Source organism: Poecile atricapillus, chromosome 1 (assembly GCF_030490865.1).
Source record: "Poecile atricapillus isolate bPoeAtr1 chromosome 1, bPoeAtr1.hap1, whole genome shotgun sequence".
Lineage (NCBI taxonomy): Eukaryota > Metazoa > Chordata > Aves > Passeriformes > Paridae > Poecile > Poecile atricapillus.
Genome location: NC_081249.1, coordinates 166,175,151 through 166,195,423, shown reverse-complemented (window position 1 = coordinate 166,195,423; position 20,273 = coordinate 166,175,151). Strand labels below are relative to the sequence as shown.

Here is a 20,273-nt window from a genome sequence, read left to right as displayed (position 1 = left end):
AGGTAGAAGTGACTGGAGAAAGAGTAAGGGGATTAATCTGAGTGATGCTGAAGCCAAAATCTCCTCCAGTGTGTTCCCAGCTTCGGGATCCGTAACCATGCTCTGCCCTGTCCTTTCTCATACCCCATCCCACCAGCTCTCCTCTGCACTCCTCCTGGGCCCTCCTTCCTGCACATCTGGAACTGGGACTTCTATCACTGCAGCACCTCTGACAAATCTGTCTCCTACCTATACTGAAGAGGTGCTAAAGAGTGCAGTAACAGCAGTCATCTGGTTGTAGGGTGTAACAAGGGTTAAATGCTTTAGTAGGAAAGTGCAGGCAGGGATTTATTTGCATTGAGTCTGGATCTGTTGTATCAATCCCTCACTTCCATAAGAATCAAATTTGGAGTAAAAAGAAAAATTCTATTGTGCTTAAGTTGAAATCCCATTTACTGGTTTCAAAGGGCCAGACCCAGTCAAACTCTTATGTCTGCTTTTCTGTAGCAGGAAGAGAGGTAGTGACCTCAAGGTATCATAACTCAACTGTGTTTTTATTCAATCTATATATAAATTGTGTCTTCTGGGGTAGTTTGTTTTCCCTTGTAAAAGCTAAACTTCAGTGTATCACCAATTTTAGGCACTAAGGCGATTGGTAATAAAATACAACCTAGTGGATCGGTGCCTCTTTCTATATAGTAACTACCAGAACCAAGCAAGTATGCTACTGCCTCCATCCCTGCATCTACCCTGGAAATACTCAGGTTCTCCCAATATGACATGGTCATAAGAAATGCTGAAATCCATTTGACCACTCTGTTCCATGAGAGAACTTTCACCAAGCTGCATCCATCAACTTTAATACTCAGATGGGTTGAACTTTTGGGAAGATCCATATGGAGTGATTCTTCTTCTTCAAAGGTGCTTCAAGCAGCTTCTAAATTTCCTCTGTGTGTGACTAGTGACTGCAGAATTGGACACTACATGACTGGCACACCAGGTACAGATGTGTGCTGCTGCACAGATCGAGCACCAGAGGAGACCACACGTGATATTATGTTGCGCTGCAGCATGGTTATGTGATGAAAGCACCCTCAGTTTGGCAGTGGTGAAACAGCTGTTTTCTATGGTCTTGGTGTTAGAGGGGTATTACCAATTTTTTTTAGAAAATGTAGATTTTCTTTTAACAATCTTTTCCATGGCATGTCAGAAAAAAATTAGTGATAGCACCATCTGTGACATTTGTAGATTTCTAGGACAGGCTTCATCACTGTCTAGGGCTCAGCCTCTGTGTAAGCAGAGGACTTTTCCATGCATTTCATGGATTAAAAACAGTGATCTCACAACCAGTGATTCCTGTAACACATAGAAAAAGCAGATGAATAACTGCTTAAAAAATATAGAATACTTCCAAGTAATTCTCTGCCATGTCTTTTTCTGTAAAAACCTGCCATTCTCACTCTGTCCCCAAAAGACTGTAATCAAGAAGTAAAAGCAGGGGATCAAAAGACAATTCATAAACTAACACAGGGTGGAGAAAACCAGATAATTTCAGTATTATGTGATTTTTGGGTTTGGGCAAGTGCATCATGAATACCAGCAGCTCTAACAAACCTTCATCTGGTGTAAATAAATGCAGATTCAAAAACAGTCAGTGGAACTCAATTCATTTTAATCAGCTCTGGAGGTGACTGTCTATTAAGCTTTTTGTAACATCTGCAAGTACCTGAATAGCAATAAGACACTAAGACTAGAGGGAAGTGGGAAGGAAACACAGTAAAGAGGATTAATGAGAGTTGTTTGGTAAATAAGCAACTGAGATGGGGGAGAGCAGGACATGCAGTGTGTAATCCTATTTCTGCATCTCACTGGTGTGCCAGTGTCTGTGAGGGGAGTAAGATATTTACATAAAGGGAGAAATAAATCCCTGGCTCTCTGTATAAAATTAAGATAAGAGCCATCTGTCAAACCTCGAAGGGGAAAGCAAAGCTAAGCATCCTGGTCTTTATGGCAAATGATGTTCCAGCTATTTAACCTGGCAGGGAGTTCTTCATATGGTTTTCAAACATGTGAAAAATATATGCTCAGTATTTCTGGAGCATCCCTACAGTCTGAGATGAGCAGGTCACTGTGCCTGGTGATGTGGCTCTTTGGTTCTGCTGGATTTCAGGTAGGATGGATCCATCTGTTCTCAGATGTACTGCAGGGTTTGCTGCCAAAGAGCCCTCCTGCTAAATCAGCAGGGAAAGTGGGCTGATGATAGCCAAGTTTTACATGATATACCTTTTATTCACTGTTCTAACTTTGTGAAGGTGCTGTTTTATATGTGTCTCATAGCCCGAGAGAAAAGTACCATAAATGCCTACATAGGCACTTCCTTAAATAGGTACTGAGTTCACTTTCAAATAATAATTAAATGGAAGAAAATATTGTACTGAAATAAAATGACAGGTCATATTTAAACTGTCTTAAAATTCATTGCTCAAGTATTTTTAGGGTGCTTAGCATTTGTGTATGATTTATGGCTCCTGTATACTGCAAAGTCCAGTTCCAGAAGTGGGAGCAAGGTTCTGAAATTTGGCTTTGTTTGACAAGATACTTGCAAGGGGAAAGCACTGAGACTTTCCTAAGGAGGCCAAGAACTGGCAGTGGGGACTGTGGTGAGGGTGTCCCATGGGGCAGGGATTTATGTCCCACTAAAAAGACCATAGCCCTGCACTTTTCCCCCAGTTTTGTACCACTCGCTCCCCCAAAATGCAAGAACTGTGTAGTCCTCTACACAACCATCTCCTATGAGCCACTGAGGCTAAGCATGGTCTAGTCCAAAACCAGTATTAATTGCAACAAAGTAGTGCTGTTTAGCCTGAGCAGAGAAGACAGAATCCTAAACATACTTAATTGCTTTGAAGAGCAATTCGCAGCATGACTGATGACAGACAGGTCAAACTGAATTGAAATTGTTAATCTCCCCTATTCTCCCTGACACATTAGAGGAGTTTTTACTGAAATGGAACCTTAATTCCTAGCAGGTAAAGGGAAAGACAGTAATTACTCAGAAGACAGAGTGAGATAGATGGTGGAAAATATAGGTTTAGAAGTACTGTTTGAGTGGGAGATACCCAAAGGGAAGAAGTTCTGTGGGGGCAGGTCTCTGTGCCTTCAGTGAAATTCATTGATGTCAGACCCGTTCAGCTCTGCAAAAGGGATCAATCCCTAAGAAGTGCCATTCAAAAGGGAATAGAGTCTTCATAGGCATATTTTTAAATTTTGGAAAAGTAAGGAAAGGATCTTTGCATTTTGGCCTGATTCCACTGTCTGAATATTGATGTTTATAAACAGGATTAGTATCTACCACTGAAAACCACTGTCCAGGTCTTGTCACCTCTAACCAAAGCCCACCATCCCCATGAGTTTCTTACCCTCTATGCCTAGTCATCTCCCAGTGGTGAATTGACTCCCATCCTTGGCATGAGGCTGCAGATGATCTACTAAAGACAATTTAAATACCCTGAGCAACCAATCTTTCTGCAGGAGATCGCATTTTTTAATCATCAAGAAATGAGTTCATAGAATCACAGGATGGTTGAGGTTGGCAGGGACAGTTTGAAAGTACCTAACCCAAACTTCTGCCCTAACAGAGTCAGCTAGAGCAGCTTGCTTATGTCTGTGTCCAGCTGGGTTTTGAATATCTCCATGGATGGAGAGTTTTTGTTGGTTTTCTTGTGTTCTTTCAAATTTATCACTATTTACTAAACTAAATGTAGCCCTGCTTGATGAAAACTGAGTGCTAACACAAGGAAAATCAGTTGTTCTATCAACAACTGTATTGAAGTCTGGATGTTGGTTGTGCAACAATTTTGAGGGTAGTGTTTATGAGCCAAGCCCAATGGAGATGCCAGAGCTTTTCTGTATTTAGTCTGCTGATTCAGTGGCATCAGTGGGGATTTTGGACAGGGGGCTAGTAGTGTGTGCTGCATGATGTTTTTTGGGTACATCAAGATGAAGAAGGATTGGTGCAATTTTTTAAGTAGAATAGCAAAAGTATTCCGACTACTTTTTAGACTCTTTTGACAGTTCAAGGGCTGATGAGTGAAGTGGATAAAATAGTCTTTTACTTGGAGAGATGGCTCAGCCAGGCCACATGGGCACTGCTGTGCAGAGCAGTTTTTTTGCTGTTGTCTGTGCAGAATGTGTTGGTCAGAAAAGCAGAAGGACCTGCTCTCCAGTGCTGTCAGTCTAAAATTTTTATACCTACTACATGTTTTTGTAACTTGTAGGGCAGGATTTCTCTGTCTCTTCTAAGTTCTGCAAACTCAGAAATTCTGCTAGGGAGAAAGCTTGTGGTTATAAATGGATAAAATGCCCCACTGTTTCTCATAGCCAGGAACACTGAAAACCTCCCGGAGATTTTAGGCATTAGCATAAAACAAGTGGTCCAGTTGTTTCACAGAATACTGTTTTATGGATCATTTTCACTTGTTTGCTCCTAATTAGTGATATATTGACAAAGGTGCCAATGGAAATCTGTGGAGAATTATGGTCTGTCCTGTGACAAATTAATTTTTTGATGAGGCCAGAAACAAACTTGCCATTTTTTTGGTTTTCTACTACAGATGAGGGTGCCACATCAAATGGGCAGAAGTCTACCCATACAGCCAAGTATTGTTGAGAGTTACTGCCCCAGTGCCACTCTGACAGCCACGGGTGGATTTTACACACTTGTGACAGAATATAATGCTCATGCTGGTCTAATTATATTGGTTGCAGCATTCCTGATTTACCCAAACACAAATAGAAGACACAAGTTAATACTAGAGCTTTGAAACTCTTGCAGGAGAGGTGCCAGCTTCACCATAATGTTTTTATTACATTTTTTCCTAAAGACAAAGAATTTAAATTTTCTTAGGCATTCATTTAATTGTTTTAGCTATTCATACTTTTTGCAAGCTGATGTGAGGGCACTTGTGGCTGACCCTGTGAGTGAAAAGCCACAGCTGAGGCTGAGGCATACCCAGCATAGTGTGGACAGACATTTGAAAAAACTTTCTGTCTTGATTATCTGGAGTATCTGAGCTTAGGACTGAGCTTAGGACCTGCAAGAACCCAGCAGCAGCAGCCTGCATTTTCCTGGGTCAATATTTTTATGACTCAGAGAAAATTTTACCCATGGTAGTTGGGTGGGAGTGTAGATCCATACTTCAGCTCCTTATCACCCAGAAATTCCCTCTGTACAAAAAGAATCCCATGGAAACCTCCTTGGTGGTCTTATTGCCCCCTTTTGCTTTCCACAGGGGATTTGCAGTTCATTTTGAGTAAAAGCAGTAAAGCCTAATTTCTCCACTGGCTGAACAACTGCAGCTCCTGGTGACTTGAGCTGGTTTTGAGGGTCCCAGCTGAAGGGAGAACACATCTCACACCCCTTCACCTTGTTCTGCTGTTTGCTACCTACAGTCACATTGTCCAGAGGGAAGAAGCTCAGACAGGGTTCCCCTCTGCATATCTGTGACACTTGTGGGGTTTACATCAACCTGAGCCCCTTGGACCTGTGCTGCCACTGCTTGAGGGGCTCATGGTCTGATTTCTGCTGCCTCTGTCCTTCCTCCTCTGCAACCCCAGTACTTACTGCTCAGTATTTGTGGTGCTGCAGGGTTGCTAAGCAGCACACAGCTCCCTGCTCACAGAGCCTTGCCGTGAAGGCAAGGCACACAGCAGGTCAGGATGGGCATTGCTGGGATGGGTAAAGATTGTATCTGCTGGGGTGGTCCCTCTCCACAGCACCCTTGCCTTTCTGTCACCAGAGTCCCCTCCATCAGCAGGCACATGGCCACCCCCTCTGGTGGGGCTGGGCTGGAGAATGATGCTGGTTTGTCCATCTTGGAGAGCTGTTGGCTAATTAGCCATGTCAGAGAGCGCTCGTGGGGATGAGCATCACGACATCCGTTCCCCACGCTAATGGCAGGGGCTGAAGCACTAACAGATGGATATGGTGTGTGTAAACAGGTGAAGAGTCTGATCCCAGCCGTGTGCGAGGTAGCAGTGGGAAAATAGGGTCATTGCTCACTGCAGCCTTTGAAAGATATCATGAAAAGAGGACCCATGTGGAGAAATTTTGCTGCCTTTGATGTCTGCTTTTGGAGGCGGTGGCATAAAACCTTATGAAAAGTATTAATACTCCCAAGCAGCTGGAACTGTAGTTTCTTCCCTTTACTGGCTCTGAGCCCTGAGAAGCCAGTATGGAGACTGACTAAACCCAAGTTCTTCATCAGAAATTATCCCCAGTTACAATTGTCTAAAGCTGCACAAAACCAAATCTTTGCATAGACATCAGGGTGAGCAGGACTTGATGTTTTCTCTGCCTCTTCATGGACTTGACCCATTGCACACCTGGAGCATGGGAAGGCTGGAACTATCCTGCGCAGTCCATGGACTTTGTGTTTGAACGGTCCAGCTGTGCAAACTCTTCATTGTGAGTGGAGAAAGCCAGAAGCAGCTGCATGAAAATCAGTGGTCTCAGCCTGGTTGAAGGCAGAGACAGATTGCCTCAAATGCAAAGTAATCTAGATAGCTGCAAAGGTCAGTTAATTTTACGAGTTTTAATTTTCTTCTCAGCTCCTTGCATTTATTTGTCTTGCAGACACTCTTAGTTCAAAGACATTTCTGTAACAGAAAATTTGCAGAGAATTTTTGTTCATCTGCACAGAAATTAATCACACTATTTAAATAATGTTGTGATATTATATGATTCTGTGAAATAGCAGTAGCTTCGTTCTTCTGTATGGATCAAATCCATCATTCAAGTTATTGCCTATGTTCAACAGTGATTAAATGGCAAGGTAGTTATCTGCATTCAACAAAATATCTGGACACAACGTACCGTAATTTGGGGGATGGAAAAGTCCATTGCCTAAAATGTTAGTATCTACAGTCACTTGACTGATGAGGGGCATACTGTCCTTGAGAAAGAGCAAGAGAGCAGGGAGGAGCAGCCCTTGCTCATCTCCTCTCTCTGTCCCTTATTATTTCAACCCCACATTTTTCTAGTACTGATGCCCACCCTGACCCAGAGCACAGTCATCAACAGCCATTCATTTTGCAAACATGGCAGGGAACTCCTGTTCCTTTTTCCTCCACCACTTTCCTTTCCAATACAGACATCTTTTTGCAAGGACACCTTCTAACGTTTCTCCAGTTTTCTTAGGTAATGTTTGTTAAGAATTTTGAAGATAGCAGGGATTGAGTAGTTGTTCAATCTCTTCCAGGTCTAGAGGATTTTAAAGAACTAAGAGAGAGATCTATGTTTGCACTTCCACTGTTGTTTTTGTACTACAGAGTGGAAGATAAGTTTGTTGCCCTCATGCCAGCACCTGTGAGAGCATGCATGTCTCAGTTTTGTGGGCGCAAATCATGCCTAATGCAGCAGAGTTACAAATAATCCCACTTTTCTGGGTGGAGCACATGTATTTCCAGTCCCACAGTGCTTCTGAGATGTTTAGCAGAGCATGGTGCTCTCTGAGCTGAGCCCCATGACTGTGCCCCAGCTGCCTGCACTGCTCTGCAACCGGACAGGCCTTTGAGGAGCAGGAGTGTGCCCAGCTCATCCCCAAAGGGCACTGCCATGGCAGTCACCATCCCCCAGACATGTTTTCTCTTTGTCCAAAGTGCCTTCGTTTCATACATTTAAATGTCTTTTTTAAAATTTATTTTTAAATTTATTTTTTATTTCTTTCTTTTATTTCTTTTGTTTAGTAGCTTTTTCCCAGTCTGAAAAGCTGGCGTTATGAGTTCATTCTTTTACTTTAGTCCCATTCATTTTTCTCCTTTTATAATCAAAGCATATTGACAATGTATTCTACACTGAAAACACCCAACAGATAATGTCAGCTGTAATATCCCTCCAGTCAATAAAACCTTTTAAAGATCATTAGAGGGAATGCAAAGAATGGATTATTATGTGAGGGGTCACTGAAAGTACTTTTATCAATTATGTCAGTTAATTGTCCAGTATCCTAATCATAAAGCTGCTTCTCTTCCTTATGATTGGTTTTGTATAGGAGCATAATTCTGAAGTTAGCTTAATTGAAGACTTAGTAGGAAATGGAATTGCATCCATCACCTTTGTCTCCCAGGGACAGATCTTCTTCCTGTGTAACATCAGAACAAATCCTCCTCAAGTCCAACAAAGTCCGTGGAATTACTCTGACTTGGCACTACTGAAAATAAATGGAGACTAAATTCCACTTCTTAAATTTCACATGTGGCTCAGCAATCTACTGTAATTACCTGCAATCTGAATAGTCCAAATCCTCCCTTTAGACATACTCAGAGTGACTTCAGCAGGCTGAGAGAGGTGCACTTCTGCAGAAAGAGATGTGCCCCCACGCTTTGCAGCCCAAGTGCAGCAGCTCAGGGAACCTTTCAAGTGCTGATGAATGGCTGCCGAGCAGCTTGGAATTTTTTTTTTCCATGAGAGAAACACTCAGCAAAGGCTCAATCCATGCACAGAGAGGGGAATTTGAGTGTGAACCATCCCAAAAGAGAAATCGCCCACATGCCAGCAGGGCTTGCTTAAATATACTCCAGAAACCGGTCAGCTAAAATTGGCTGTGAGGCAGAGCCAAGTTAGCTGTAAATCACAGGCTTCAAAATGCTCACGTGAACAGTCAGAAAAGTAGAAGCTCTCCTTGGGAGTTGGTATCTTGGAGTTACGTCAAGCTATCCTGCAACATGATTTCCAGAGCTGTGAAAGAGACTTTCTCCTTTTGCATAATTGTCGTAGCACTATGCAAAGCACTTGCACAGATCTTCTCCCCCCCTCCACAAAAGATAGACGGAAAAGGTCTGAAGATGTTAAAAATTGCATGATTACTTGCTCTCGTAAATATTATTTATCATCTGACCACTAGTTCAGTTTGGCTAAGACTGAAGTACTCAAAGGTCTCTAGGGAAAGAATGGCCTTTTCTGATTCACAAAAGACTTTTTATTTGTTTTCATAAGGAGCAAAGAGGCAATGCAGCTTGAGAAAGGAGAACTCCAACAAATGTCTAAAAGTGAAAGTACCCCAATACACATAGTCCTTTCAAATGCTGCAGGTAATATTGTCCAAGATACCTATAGCACTTTCTAGTTCAGAAGAGTAAGTAAAAAAATCATATATTGTTATAAAAAGTAATTAACACTGGGACAAGACAGTTTGTTGGTCTTTTAGATGCTGGACTATCTAACTTGCCTGAGAGAAGATGAAAATATGGGGAGTACATGCAAAAGCCTTGAGAGATGAACACTGAGTGTGTTGCTAAAAGTTGTCCAGATGGAGCAGCTTTTTATTATAACTGTAAAACATTTTCTTTGTACGTGGGAGGTAGTAGAGCCAGTAACCTCTTCCTACAAGTAATGAATAGTGTACTGCCTGTTTTCTGGACAGATAGATGGTCCACATATGGCCATTAGCTAATTTAATAGAGAAAAACTAAGGTTCCAGAGAATTTTCATCATTAGGGTTTCTTCTTTGACTTCTGTCTTTACATTGTCAAATAAAATATATCCAGACTGGTTTTTTCTTCTCTCTCTGAGACAGTGCGAGGTAGAAGTTAGAATGTGACTCCTTCCATGATTCTGAAGATTTTCAGAGAAGTGTCCTCCTCCAACATGAGCCCCATATGTCTGAGCCATAGCACCAGGCTGGCCAGCAAGGCTGGTTGTGTGTGGCTGCACAAAAATTGAATGACTGTGTCCCTGAAATCAACTGCTGTCAGTGCACTGAGCTCCTCTAACTGGAATCCTGTTCAAAAACCAGTCTTAGAAAGCAACTTCTCATGTCCCACCACTTGCTCTCATGGAAAGTGATTCCGCTCTGATGGCCAGCATGAATCAAGCAGTTGTTTGGTGAATGCCTCCAGTACTGAGATGCAAACAGCCTCCATTCATGTTCTTTATGTTCTTATAAACATTCAGATTATACAGAGTGATGGTCTAGTAATTGAATAACATGACAAAATTTATTCTTCCATTCCTATCTGCTAAATAAGGATATATTTGAAATGTGACTGTAGCCCACACATCATCTTGTCTGGACTTCCAGCAGTGAAGTCTAGTCTAGAGCTCTCAGCAGAGCTGCCACAGATACTGCTAGCATCCTAGCCCTGGAGATGAAGCTGAGTGAAAATAAACTACACAGATATCTACTCTGATTCTTGGACAACTTTTTATAACCCAGAAAGATGCCACTGCAACTTGATCTCTACTGGTATACAGGTAGCTTGGATGTTTCTGTGGATATTTCTGCGTATTTCTATTTATATATCCCGAGGATAGACTGATCCTACAAAGCAAATGGATGTGTTGTATGAGACCCAATTTTATTGAAAATCATTATCTTCTTTGTGTTGATAGCTAATGAAATATTGTTACGGAGAAGAGCTTTGAGATCACTGCACATGTAAGTGAAACAGCTCTCTGAGTTGCCTTCTCCCTTCAGCCACTTTGTCCCAGGGATCAGCAGGCACACACTCAATATGCCAGCACCAGAAATGGGGCTGACAAGTGGAGCTGCCCAGAGAACTTTGTTCAGGGGTGAAACAGCAATGAGGAGAGAGACAAGCTCTTTACATGCTACTAAAAGCACTTTCCTGAGAGGAACTGAAAACACAAAGGGATTTTTGGCATGGGCACCCAGTGCAGTGGCACAGATACAATTGTGCAAAGACAGTAGGAAATGCCTCATAGCTTTCACCTTTGGTAAAATCTCTGTCAGTTGATACTGATACCCATACAGTGCATGTGTATATATAGAGAGAGAGAGAGAGAGAGATTTTTGCAGTTGGCTTTTACAATTTACAGTTTTTAACCACTGCTCAGCAAAAGGTGAAATCTCACTTTGAACTTCTGAGTACTGGTCATCCCCTCCAACAATTCATACCAAAAAAACAGTCTTTCCTCCTCTAACTATACCTGAAAAGAAGAATGACTGTTCCTGTTTGTGAAGAAATAGGATATGTATTTCCCCAGAGAATAGTCCAGGACAGCAAATCCCCAACTGGAGACAGGTGTCTCCTGGCAGTGCTGAGTCAGGTATGGGAACCCCAGAAGGAGGTGAATTTGAGATCTTGTCATGTCTCTGCTGCCAGCCCAAGGTCACCCTTTCCTAGCTTGATTGGATTTCCTTGGAACCCAGCCTTCCCAGATGCTGGACTTGATGCACTGGTACTCAACAGAGACATTGCTATGGAGGTAGTAGAAATAGGTTTGCAACACTCAGGTTGTTTTATGAAGACAGATTTTATTCTAAACTCTCATCCCTTTCAAGCATGAAGCACCCAGAAGTGTATGAGATGTGGATTGCACTGGGAATTTTAAACTGTTTACTGTTTAAACTGTTTACTGCAGTTTACTGTTCCAGACAAAACTTGTGTTCCCATGTCAGAGTGATCTTACTCTTCTTAAAGATTTATTAAGCCTATAATGAGGCATGATAATGTAATGATTAAATAAATAGTCTTCTCTGGTTTTACTTGATTTTGTCTGGGTAGTCACAGACAGAGACTTTCTGAAGTGTGTACAAATGGGACACGAGGTGAAGCCCTCTCCTAGTACTCTATCACATAATTGCCTTACAAGCAGTAGGTCTATGCCAAACTTACACAGTAGCCAAAGTTGCCAAGGAAGGTTTTGTCAGATCTAGAAACTAAGTTTTGTGGCTAGGCATGATAAAGGACCAAAAACTATGCTTCATCTAAAAAAATTTCTAAATGTAGAACTTGGAAATTGTGTTTGAATGTGCATCAGTACATTGACCTTTACCCAGGACTCTGCAGAGGATTGGTACAAGCCAATATAATGAGCCAATATTAAATTCTTTGATAAATAAGATATATAATGTGATCAGAACCTCATCTGAAAGTTTAGCTTGATGTATGAAACACACTATTAAACAGCTGTTTGATGCTTTCTTGATTTTAGGACTCGCGCAAGTTAATGCATGCATGGTGGAGAGGTCATTATGGACTCTGAGGCATCATTTCAGGCGTGTGCTAAGCTGTACAGAGTTGCATGGCCAGAGTTTCATTCACAGATGTTTGGCATGAAGACCCAATTTGTTTGCTAAACAATGTATTGCAAATTATACTGTAAAACAATGCAAACCACTTATTAGTGAAAAGCCTGTTTCGCCTGCCACCAAGTGAGTATGTCACAGATATGAATAGTTCCCTACTAATTTCCTCACTAATTTGGAACATCCCTCTAATCAAAGAGCAACCCTGGAATGGAGATGCCTCATTTCAGTTTATCATCTGAAAGGGGGCTTGGAGTATTACACTTTGGAAGATCATGCACAATTTGGCTTATTAGGCAGAAAATAAGATAAAAGGGCTCCCTTTGGTGTGCAAGAAGAAAACTTGCTTGCTTGGATCTAAACAGTCAACAAAAATTGGAGTAAAAGGGTTAGTGGCACAGAGCTAGTGGCACACAGAGAGCCAATGCCCTACTGCAAGAGGACACTTGAAAAATCACAAGCCAAAATGAACTTGTATATCTAAATACATCAGCCAATTTAATCAGTGACAACTACATACCAGTGAGCCAAGCCAGTGATTTAAATGGTATAACTGGGGCAAGTCTGACCCCAAATCCCTGCCTGATGTGTATTTGGAAACAACTTGAGAGAAGGAGTAAAATGGAGCAGGCTCCAAGCCTGAACTTTTGCATCTGACAATAGTCTTTTCATTGAGACTCAAAAAAATGACTGCTCTGTTTTGCTAGCACTAACCCTGAGCAATTGATAAGGCAGAAGCAGAACCTTGATGAAGTCTCAATTCCCCTATTTGCAGGATCTGAAAAAATACTCTTCCATTGCATGCAAATTCCAGTGGTGTGATATCCCTGGCAACCTGTCTAGCAGGGTCTGCAGAGAGAACTCACCATCAGAGGAGAGCCTCCAATCCACCCAGGTGTGCTGGGACACCAGCCTGGGGAGGGGAAAGTGCAAATTTCAGGACAATTGAAGCAGTGCATCTTAAAATCACTACTAGAAAATGTAAAAATGTAGATAAAAATGAGAGGAAGACATTTTTTAACATAAAGAAGAGGAAGTCTAGACAGGGAAAGAAAATGGAACTGGAGAGGTGCAGAAACATAGGAGACCAAAGAAAAAAGTGGTAAATAGGAGAAAAACAGCAAGTAAAAGTGGCCAAAATGTCTTCATTTTTAAACTATTGATAGTTTTGGTACTGGGAGAAAAGAAAAACAAAAGAATTTTTGAAAGCAGCGGAAATGTTTAGACAGCCACACCATCTTTCCTGCCCTGAAAAAAAAAAAAAAGCATTGCCATCAGATTTTCCATTCTTCCTGTCAAGGATGTGGCATGGTGGATATGTGCTTTCAGTGTCACAGAAGAAAGACCCACATGACCTCATGTCAGATGCAGACAGGCACTGCATGTTGAGCACTGAAAAACAGTTCATCAAACCTCTTAGTCTCCTTAACTCTTAGCCTCTCCTTCCCTTGCATTTCCATTGTCTAATAGCTGGAATAATGACTGATATTAACAAGCTTTAACTCTTAACAGGTAGAGATGCACAAAAAAAATCACAATCAGAAGTATTTTTGTTGAAATTGCAAGCAAACAAATTTACCTGCCTGTGATCACTCCCCATAAATTTTTCATTAATACTATGCTGAAAATAAATATCACTAACCATTTTTTACTAATTGCTGTTTGTTTTGTTAAACACTGAGAAGAACAACAGCACAGACTGACTTGTAATACATGTATCTGGTCCTCTTTTTGCTCTCAGCAACACCTTAAACTCCAGAGACTCATGTCTGAAATATCTGTGTGGAATGTACAAAGCTTTTTTCCTCCTACTATGTTTAAAGCTTCAAGTTAAGCCACTTTTGAAAAGGGAAGTTGTGGGGGGAGGTTACAAGATAGAACATGGTGAGTTACAGGACTTAAGCTCAGGTCTCCCTTTTCAGAGTAACTATAAAATCCTAAATAAATTATTTACTCTGTGATGTACAGATGTTTGATAGTTTTCTGCACTTGTTGAGAATTTCCTGAATTGTCTCACAATTAACATGTGACCCTGGACTGTATTACCAAATAGTATGAGTGGCCACTAAACAAAACAAGAAGGTGATGGTGCTGGAAGTCTGGTAGGTCACAGCGGGCACCACGTTTCAGTCACTAACTCAGAAACCTAGAACACAGACACCTGTATCTGGGCTAGCAGACTAGCCTGCCTTTACAGACAGTGCAGGGAAACACAAATGCCTTGGGCACTGTTGTAGTTTAAGGTTTGGCGGTTCCGAAGATATCGGGATGTTACAGAAAGTTAGTAAACCCCCCCCCCCCCCCCCTGTTAGAATAGTAAGGCCTCCTGCAATTAGCCAATAGCACCTAGGTGTGACGAAAGCAGATGGGAGTAACACAATGACCCTAGGTTATAAAATGTTAAATTTTCCTGTAATAAATGCCATTCTACGCCATCCATCACACTGATGTCTTGTGGGTAAATGGTCTGCGTGGCCAAGGGAGGCCACCATGCTGGCTTCTGAGTCAGGGTGCTTGCCTTGCTTGAAAACCCACAGGGCACAAAACATCTGACATATTTTGGGTTTCCACTTTAAGCTGTTCTGAACCATGTTTCGTAAGTACCTGTTTTTCTCCACTAGCTGTGGAGATTGTCTGGGGAGATCACCACAGGTGTACATACCTGCACTGGTCAGATGAGTCCTAGTGACTGAACATGGTGGTGATGACTGCTGAGGGAGCTGGGGCCTTGGTGGACACACCTGGTCATCATCCCAGTTTGAATGATATGACACTTTGAGGAGAAAGGTCATGACTGCCCCAAGGCAGAGCCCATCCCAGCAGCCAGCCTTGTTCCAGAGATGAAGGTGGTGATGGAGGACATTCTTTCCAGCAGCCTTCATCTCATGTATCCATTAACAGACTAGCATGGGGACACCAATAGCACATCATGACACCTTGGGATAAGACCTGTCACCTTTCAGGTGGACTATGATTATTGACAAAATTAGCTGCTGCTTTGGCCTGTGTTCAGAAAGAGAAAAATAGACAGGAGAAATTCAGATTATGTACCTTATATGTCCTCACTTTCAATCTGTGTTGACAAAGAAGATGTTGATCTCTGTTCTTTCTTCTCTCCCTACCCTGCCTGTGCATCACCGAACCTGGGTCACCCAAGGAAACCAATGAGAAAAGAAGAGAACGGAACCAGTCGGTCCGAATATGCAATGACCTCCTCCCAAAACAACAAAACAGTTGATAACAATGCGGTTGTATAATCCCCGAGACCCCGCCAAGGCGCAGGAGGTGGCAAACTCTCAAAGCACACACACGGAGTATGCAAGGTGGGTGAAATGAGGCAACCAAGGGAGCTCGGTGGCCAAGGACTTCATTTCAGAAACAGCGCACGCATCAGTGATCCAGAAGAGAAAAACAGGCTGCTCTCCAGGCTTGCTGCTGCTCCAAGGGAGGATAAACTCACCCACCTGGGCTGCCCAGAGAAAAGGCCTCACACAGGCATAAGCATTGCATGCTGCATCCCATGAAAGCGATGTTGCGATGCCTCCCGCTTCTTCTTCCTCTCTTCCTCTACTTTTACGTTTGAATTAAGTGTCCACAAAAAAGCTTCTGAAGTAGGATCTTTTGAGGAGAGGGTGATCTGCCAGAGTGGCAGTAGTTTATCACAAATGGGTCAGAGGGAGGTGTCTCCCTTTAAATGGGAGGAGACTTCCCTCTAAATGGTAAGAGGTGTTGCCTATGTGCTTCGCCAGCCTGTGCGGTTTCATACAATGATGCTGCATTCTTTTCATTCTTACTATTTTGTTATTAAAATGGGAACAAAGGTTTCTGTCAAGCAATCAAGCAAAATTGGCCTGAACTTGTGACTTATCCCAGGAAATTTATCTGTGGTCTGGTGACTATGCAGTTTTCATGGCTGAAGGTTTTCAGGCAGAAGAAATAAAAATGTAAGATTTTAGCAATTAACATTGCTATTGAAAGAGATGTTATCAAGATGTGCTTTAAAGATTACTATTTCATAATCAGCCTCCTTTTTTGCACCACACTTTTATTTTATCTTTAAAAATGTTCCTTTGTGAGATTCCATGTTTCTCTGTGTTTGCATCTCACTGATTCCCCAGGGAAACTCCTACAGGAAAGATACTGTTTACATCTTGGTGTGAGTGTTTGGGCAGGATCGTGTTGAAAGGACTAGGAGCCCTTTCAAATTCTCTTTGTTCACTGGTTAGTGTTATTGCCTGAAAGTGTTGAGTCTCCTGAGCTGATGCACTGAGGACATTGCAGGTCTGGCTTGTAGGACCACTTTTGGGGGTCTGGTAGCTGGTTGTGCCCACATTACCTCAGTCTCTGCCTCTCCTGAGCTGAGACTGACAGTGGTGCCAAGTTCAGCATACAGTTCAGTATACTTTCCGTGACATGGATTGCAGAAAGATAAAGCGAAAGATAAAGCAAAGCTGAATCTACCCAAATTCATTTCACATAGGATCTCAGGTCAGACTCAGTAAGTAGCCCTTAGGATAGAGGTGATGAGACTAGTTGTGATGCTGGTCTTTCCCTACCTCCTGAAAACTTCCCTTTGTGTCACATCTCCACATGTATATCTCCATTTACCTCTGTGTTGAAAGTAGTGATGCAGTCAAAGACAAATTTACACCCTGGCTTCTGGTCTGGACATAAAGCTTTGGTACCACTCTGTCTCCAAGTCTGTGGGTAACTCCCAGGCACCAAGCAGTCTCGCTCTGGGACGTGGCTGCCCCCCAGCTGTGTTGTCCCTCAGTACTGCAACACACCAATACTTTCAGTTTTATATAAGGATGTGCCTGAACTGCAGAAATCAGACCTTGATTTTGAGCCCATTCTGGCCTGTGGATAATCTATTCCTGGGATGCAGAGTTTGATGTGATGGTAGAGGAAGATGTTCTGCAGATCTTCCCAAAAAAAAGCTTGGGAATGTTCAAATCAGCAGTCTCAGCTCAGGCCCATCTGCAGTCTTCTATTACCTATCAAACAATAGGCTCTATGTAAATATAAGTACCTTTTCAATTATAAAATTAAATGCTGCTATATATTGCTCTTGAGAAATTTATGTAGTTATTCATTTAGCTTCTTAGTCTGCCATCACTATGTAGAAGTTTAACTGCATAAAATTATTTTTTAAAGCTAGACTTTCTTGGGAAGTGAATGCAATTGCAGAAGTGAGAGGCAAGTAACCCTTTTCCCATGAGTATGATCATTCCTAGCCACATTAATGTTATGTGTTGCACAAGACACAGTGATATATTCTTAGATCCAAAGTGGGATTAAAATGACAGAATTTACAATTTGAGTATAGTATCCCAAATGTTGATTGCCTAAAGCACTTAGCCCCAAAATACTATAATAAAAATACTGCAAGTATATTTCTAGAATATTTTTAAGCTATAACATTTATTTTGGTGTAGTTACCTATGTTTGCCTTTCTTTTTTTACTCCAGTTGTTTCAGCCTAAATGTGGAAACGTGGCATAGTTTGAGACTGGTTGCATGTTTATCTGAGAGTATAAAGTATGAATGCAGATAAGTTTAGCATAAAATGGGCTCAGGATTAGCACTTTTTCCTAAAGTTCGTCAATTTTATTTGTTTCCTAATACAGCTTTAAAGGCATGTTCTGTAAAGTCAAAATTGCAAAAGGGATTTGTAGGTCATTATGTCCATCAAGATAAGTCTGTTTTTGCAAAAAAAGAGTGAAAAGAGATGGTCACCAAACACTGTCTGATTTTCAGTAATATCAGTGGTAAAATGTCCTCACTAGAGAAGATCCTGGTGCATGACACAACCACAAGCAAACCCTGCCCACGCCCCATGAAGACTCTTCAGGAGAACATAAACTTTAAAAACTTCATGGAGAGAGGAGAGGCAGGGCATTGCAAGACACAGCACATGCCACCTAGGATCTATTTCCAACTCTGCCACTGATCTGCTGTTTACTAGCAAATAATTTTGCCTCTCTGTGCCTCAGTTTACCCATCTGCATAATCAAGACAAAGTAGGTACCAGCTCTGTGGCAGTATTTTGAGAGAAATATGTGTAGCTTATTTGCTAGATGATATACACGATCATTACATGCAACATGCTGATAAATGTATCAAGCACATAATTGCCAAAATAGTTCTTGAGCAAACATTCCTCATGTGATTTTATAATGTGTTTGCCACAGAAAGGCAGCTGCAGACAGGCTGAGAGCTGCTCTTCTGATTGCCCAGACCCTTTGCTCTCAGCCCTCACATCACAGTGTGGCAGGGAGAGGTGGGAAATCTTGCATGGGGTAGTTTTGCCTTTAGATTCCTGCCCAAGTACAGTTGACTACATTGCACCAAAGTGATCTTGGGAAAGGCACTTGGAAAAGTATGCTGGAATCAGATGTAAGTCTTCAGAAAAGGGAGGCTAGACAGGGCATGTCACTGAGGAGTGATTTCTGAGGCTGCTGATGGGGTTTAAGGTTGTGTTTAACACTCTACAGACCACTCGCAAAGGTTATGTAAGAGAAGCTTCTGTGCTTCCTTATTGTGCTATAATTAAATACAAAGGGAAAGGAATAGGCCACATACATAAGAGCTTCACAAAGCAGTGATCCTGGATCTGGGGAACTGGCAACCCAGCTCTTGCAACTGCAGCATTTATAAACATTTTGGGTTCCTTTTTAGCCACTAAAATATCAGGGGTAGAAAGGACCTGCCTAGCTCCATTCACAAAATAGATCCCCAGCAGGCATGAAGGTGGCCGGTTTCTACACAGAAGGTACTTGCTGTGCTCTGACCACCACCAGACAAACTCAGCAAACTGCTGCCCTCAGTCTGAGGGAGAGCAGCAGCTCCAAATCTCTTCTCAAGGATCACCACTAGCAGGGAATGCAGCTTAAGGGCCTGAGCTGCAAAGCGTTGAGTTTCCTCATTCCTCACAAGACAGGAAAGTGGAGCTGAAGCCCCAGCCCTGCTGCCCTTCCTGTCCCACACCTGACACAGCGGTGTGCCCAGGGAAGCATTTCTACCTTGGACAGATGCTGCAAAAACAGACATGGAAAGAAAGGGGAAAGTTCTAAGAAGTATAAAATATAAATATATTGATATGTATCTATACAGAGACCTAATTGTCCAGTCTTGCATGCCATGTGGTCACAGCACGTGGAGAAAGTATGGGCGCCCTGCTCCAGCCAGGTCATGACCATAGAAGCTGACAAGCAATGGAGAATCAGGCCTATGGTAGATATGTATTTACAATACTCCCTGCACCTGTACAAACAAAAATATATTATTTTAAACTGCAAAATAGTGTGTTTAAATCAATGCATGAATGTAAATATTCTAAGATCTGCCTTCTTGACTGTGTACCACATGTACAGATGAAAATGAATATTGTTTATAGAAAATCTGTATCAATGGTTAAATGACTAAAGAGAAAAAAAATATCAGAGTTAATGTTGTCATGTTTCTCAAACAAGCCATTAATGTATATTTAGTATTTAAGGATATTGCTCAATAAGTATGTTCTGTACCAAAAACTGTGTTGCATATACAGATTGTGCAGTACCCTATTTTAAAAAGGCACCATAATTAATTTTTATTTTAAATAAAAATGTACTTGTAAAAACTTTGCTGTGTCCTGTTGGTTGTATAGCTGAGAGCATTGAATGGGGGAATGCCTGTACTGCCTCTCCAGGCACTTCTCTTATTACCCAAATTTACCAGACTTGCTTGAAGTTCATGGCTGCTGCTTGTACATGTGTCCAGACGGATCCTGGTTCTGTCTCACCTAACCCTGCAGCTCTCGTCCCAGATATGTGCACTGCTGGTGGTGCATAAACAAAGGGATTACACTCCTGCATTCCTACAGTCCCCCAAAGCTCATGAAACCCTTTCTCTTATGCTGAGGGGCTAGAAGTTTCAGAGTCTAGTTTTAGAGTGATTTCTTCGTCTTTCATATAACACTACATATCTTTATGTATTTTGGTGCAAGAGATAATGTTCAGCATTTATATTCTAACTCCCTGGATGGGTTTCACCCTCCTTTTTCCACTCAAGAACAAAAGCAGTTTATGGACCAGCCCTTCAGCAGATGGGCACTGACACACCATAGCTAAACCTACATCCTTTGGCTGGGATTCCCCACTCCCAGTTCTGTGCCTTTACCAGACAGAGGTGAAGAGCTCAGCCCCTGTGAGGCCCTCTGAAGCCAAGGGGCTGCCACAGCCTGCACTCCTCCTTCACTGCA

General features: G+C 42.0%; 1 protein-coding gene across 1 annotated transcript in view; it reads left to right on the top strand.

The window, feature by feature from the left end:
• Positions 1-19,632, top strand: part of PRIMA1 (proline rich membrane anchor 1) — a 50,667-nt gene extending 31,035 nt beyond the window's left edge. Inside the window, exon 4 of the mRNA XM_058828658.1 lies at positions 15,187-19,632. Coding sequence (XP_058684641.1) covers positions 15,187-15,286 — 100 coding nt within the window. The 3' untranslated portion in view covers positions 15,287-19,632. The remainder of the gene's footprint in view (positions 1-15,186) is intronic.
• Positions 19,633-20,273: the final 641 nt, after the last annotated feature.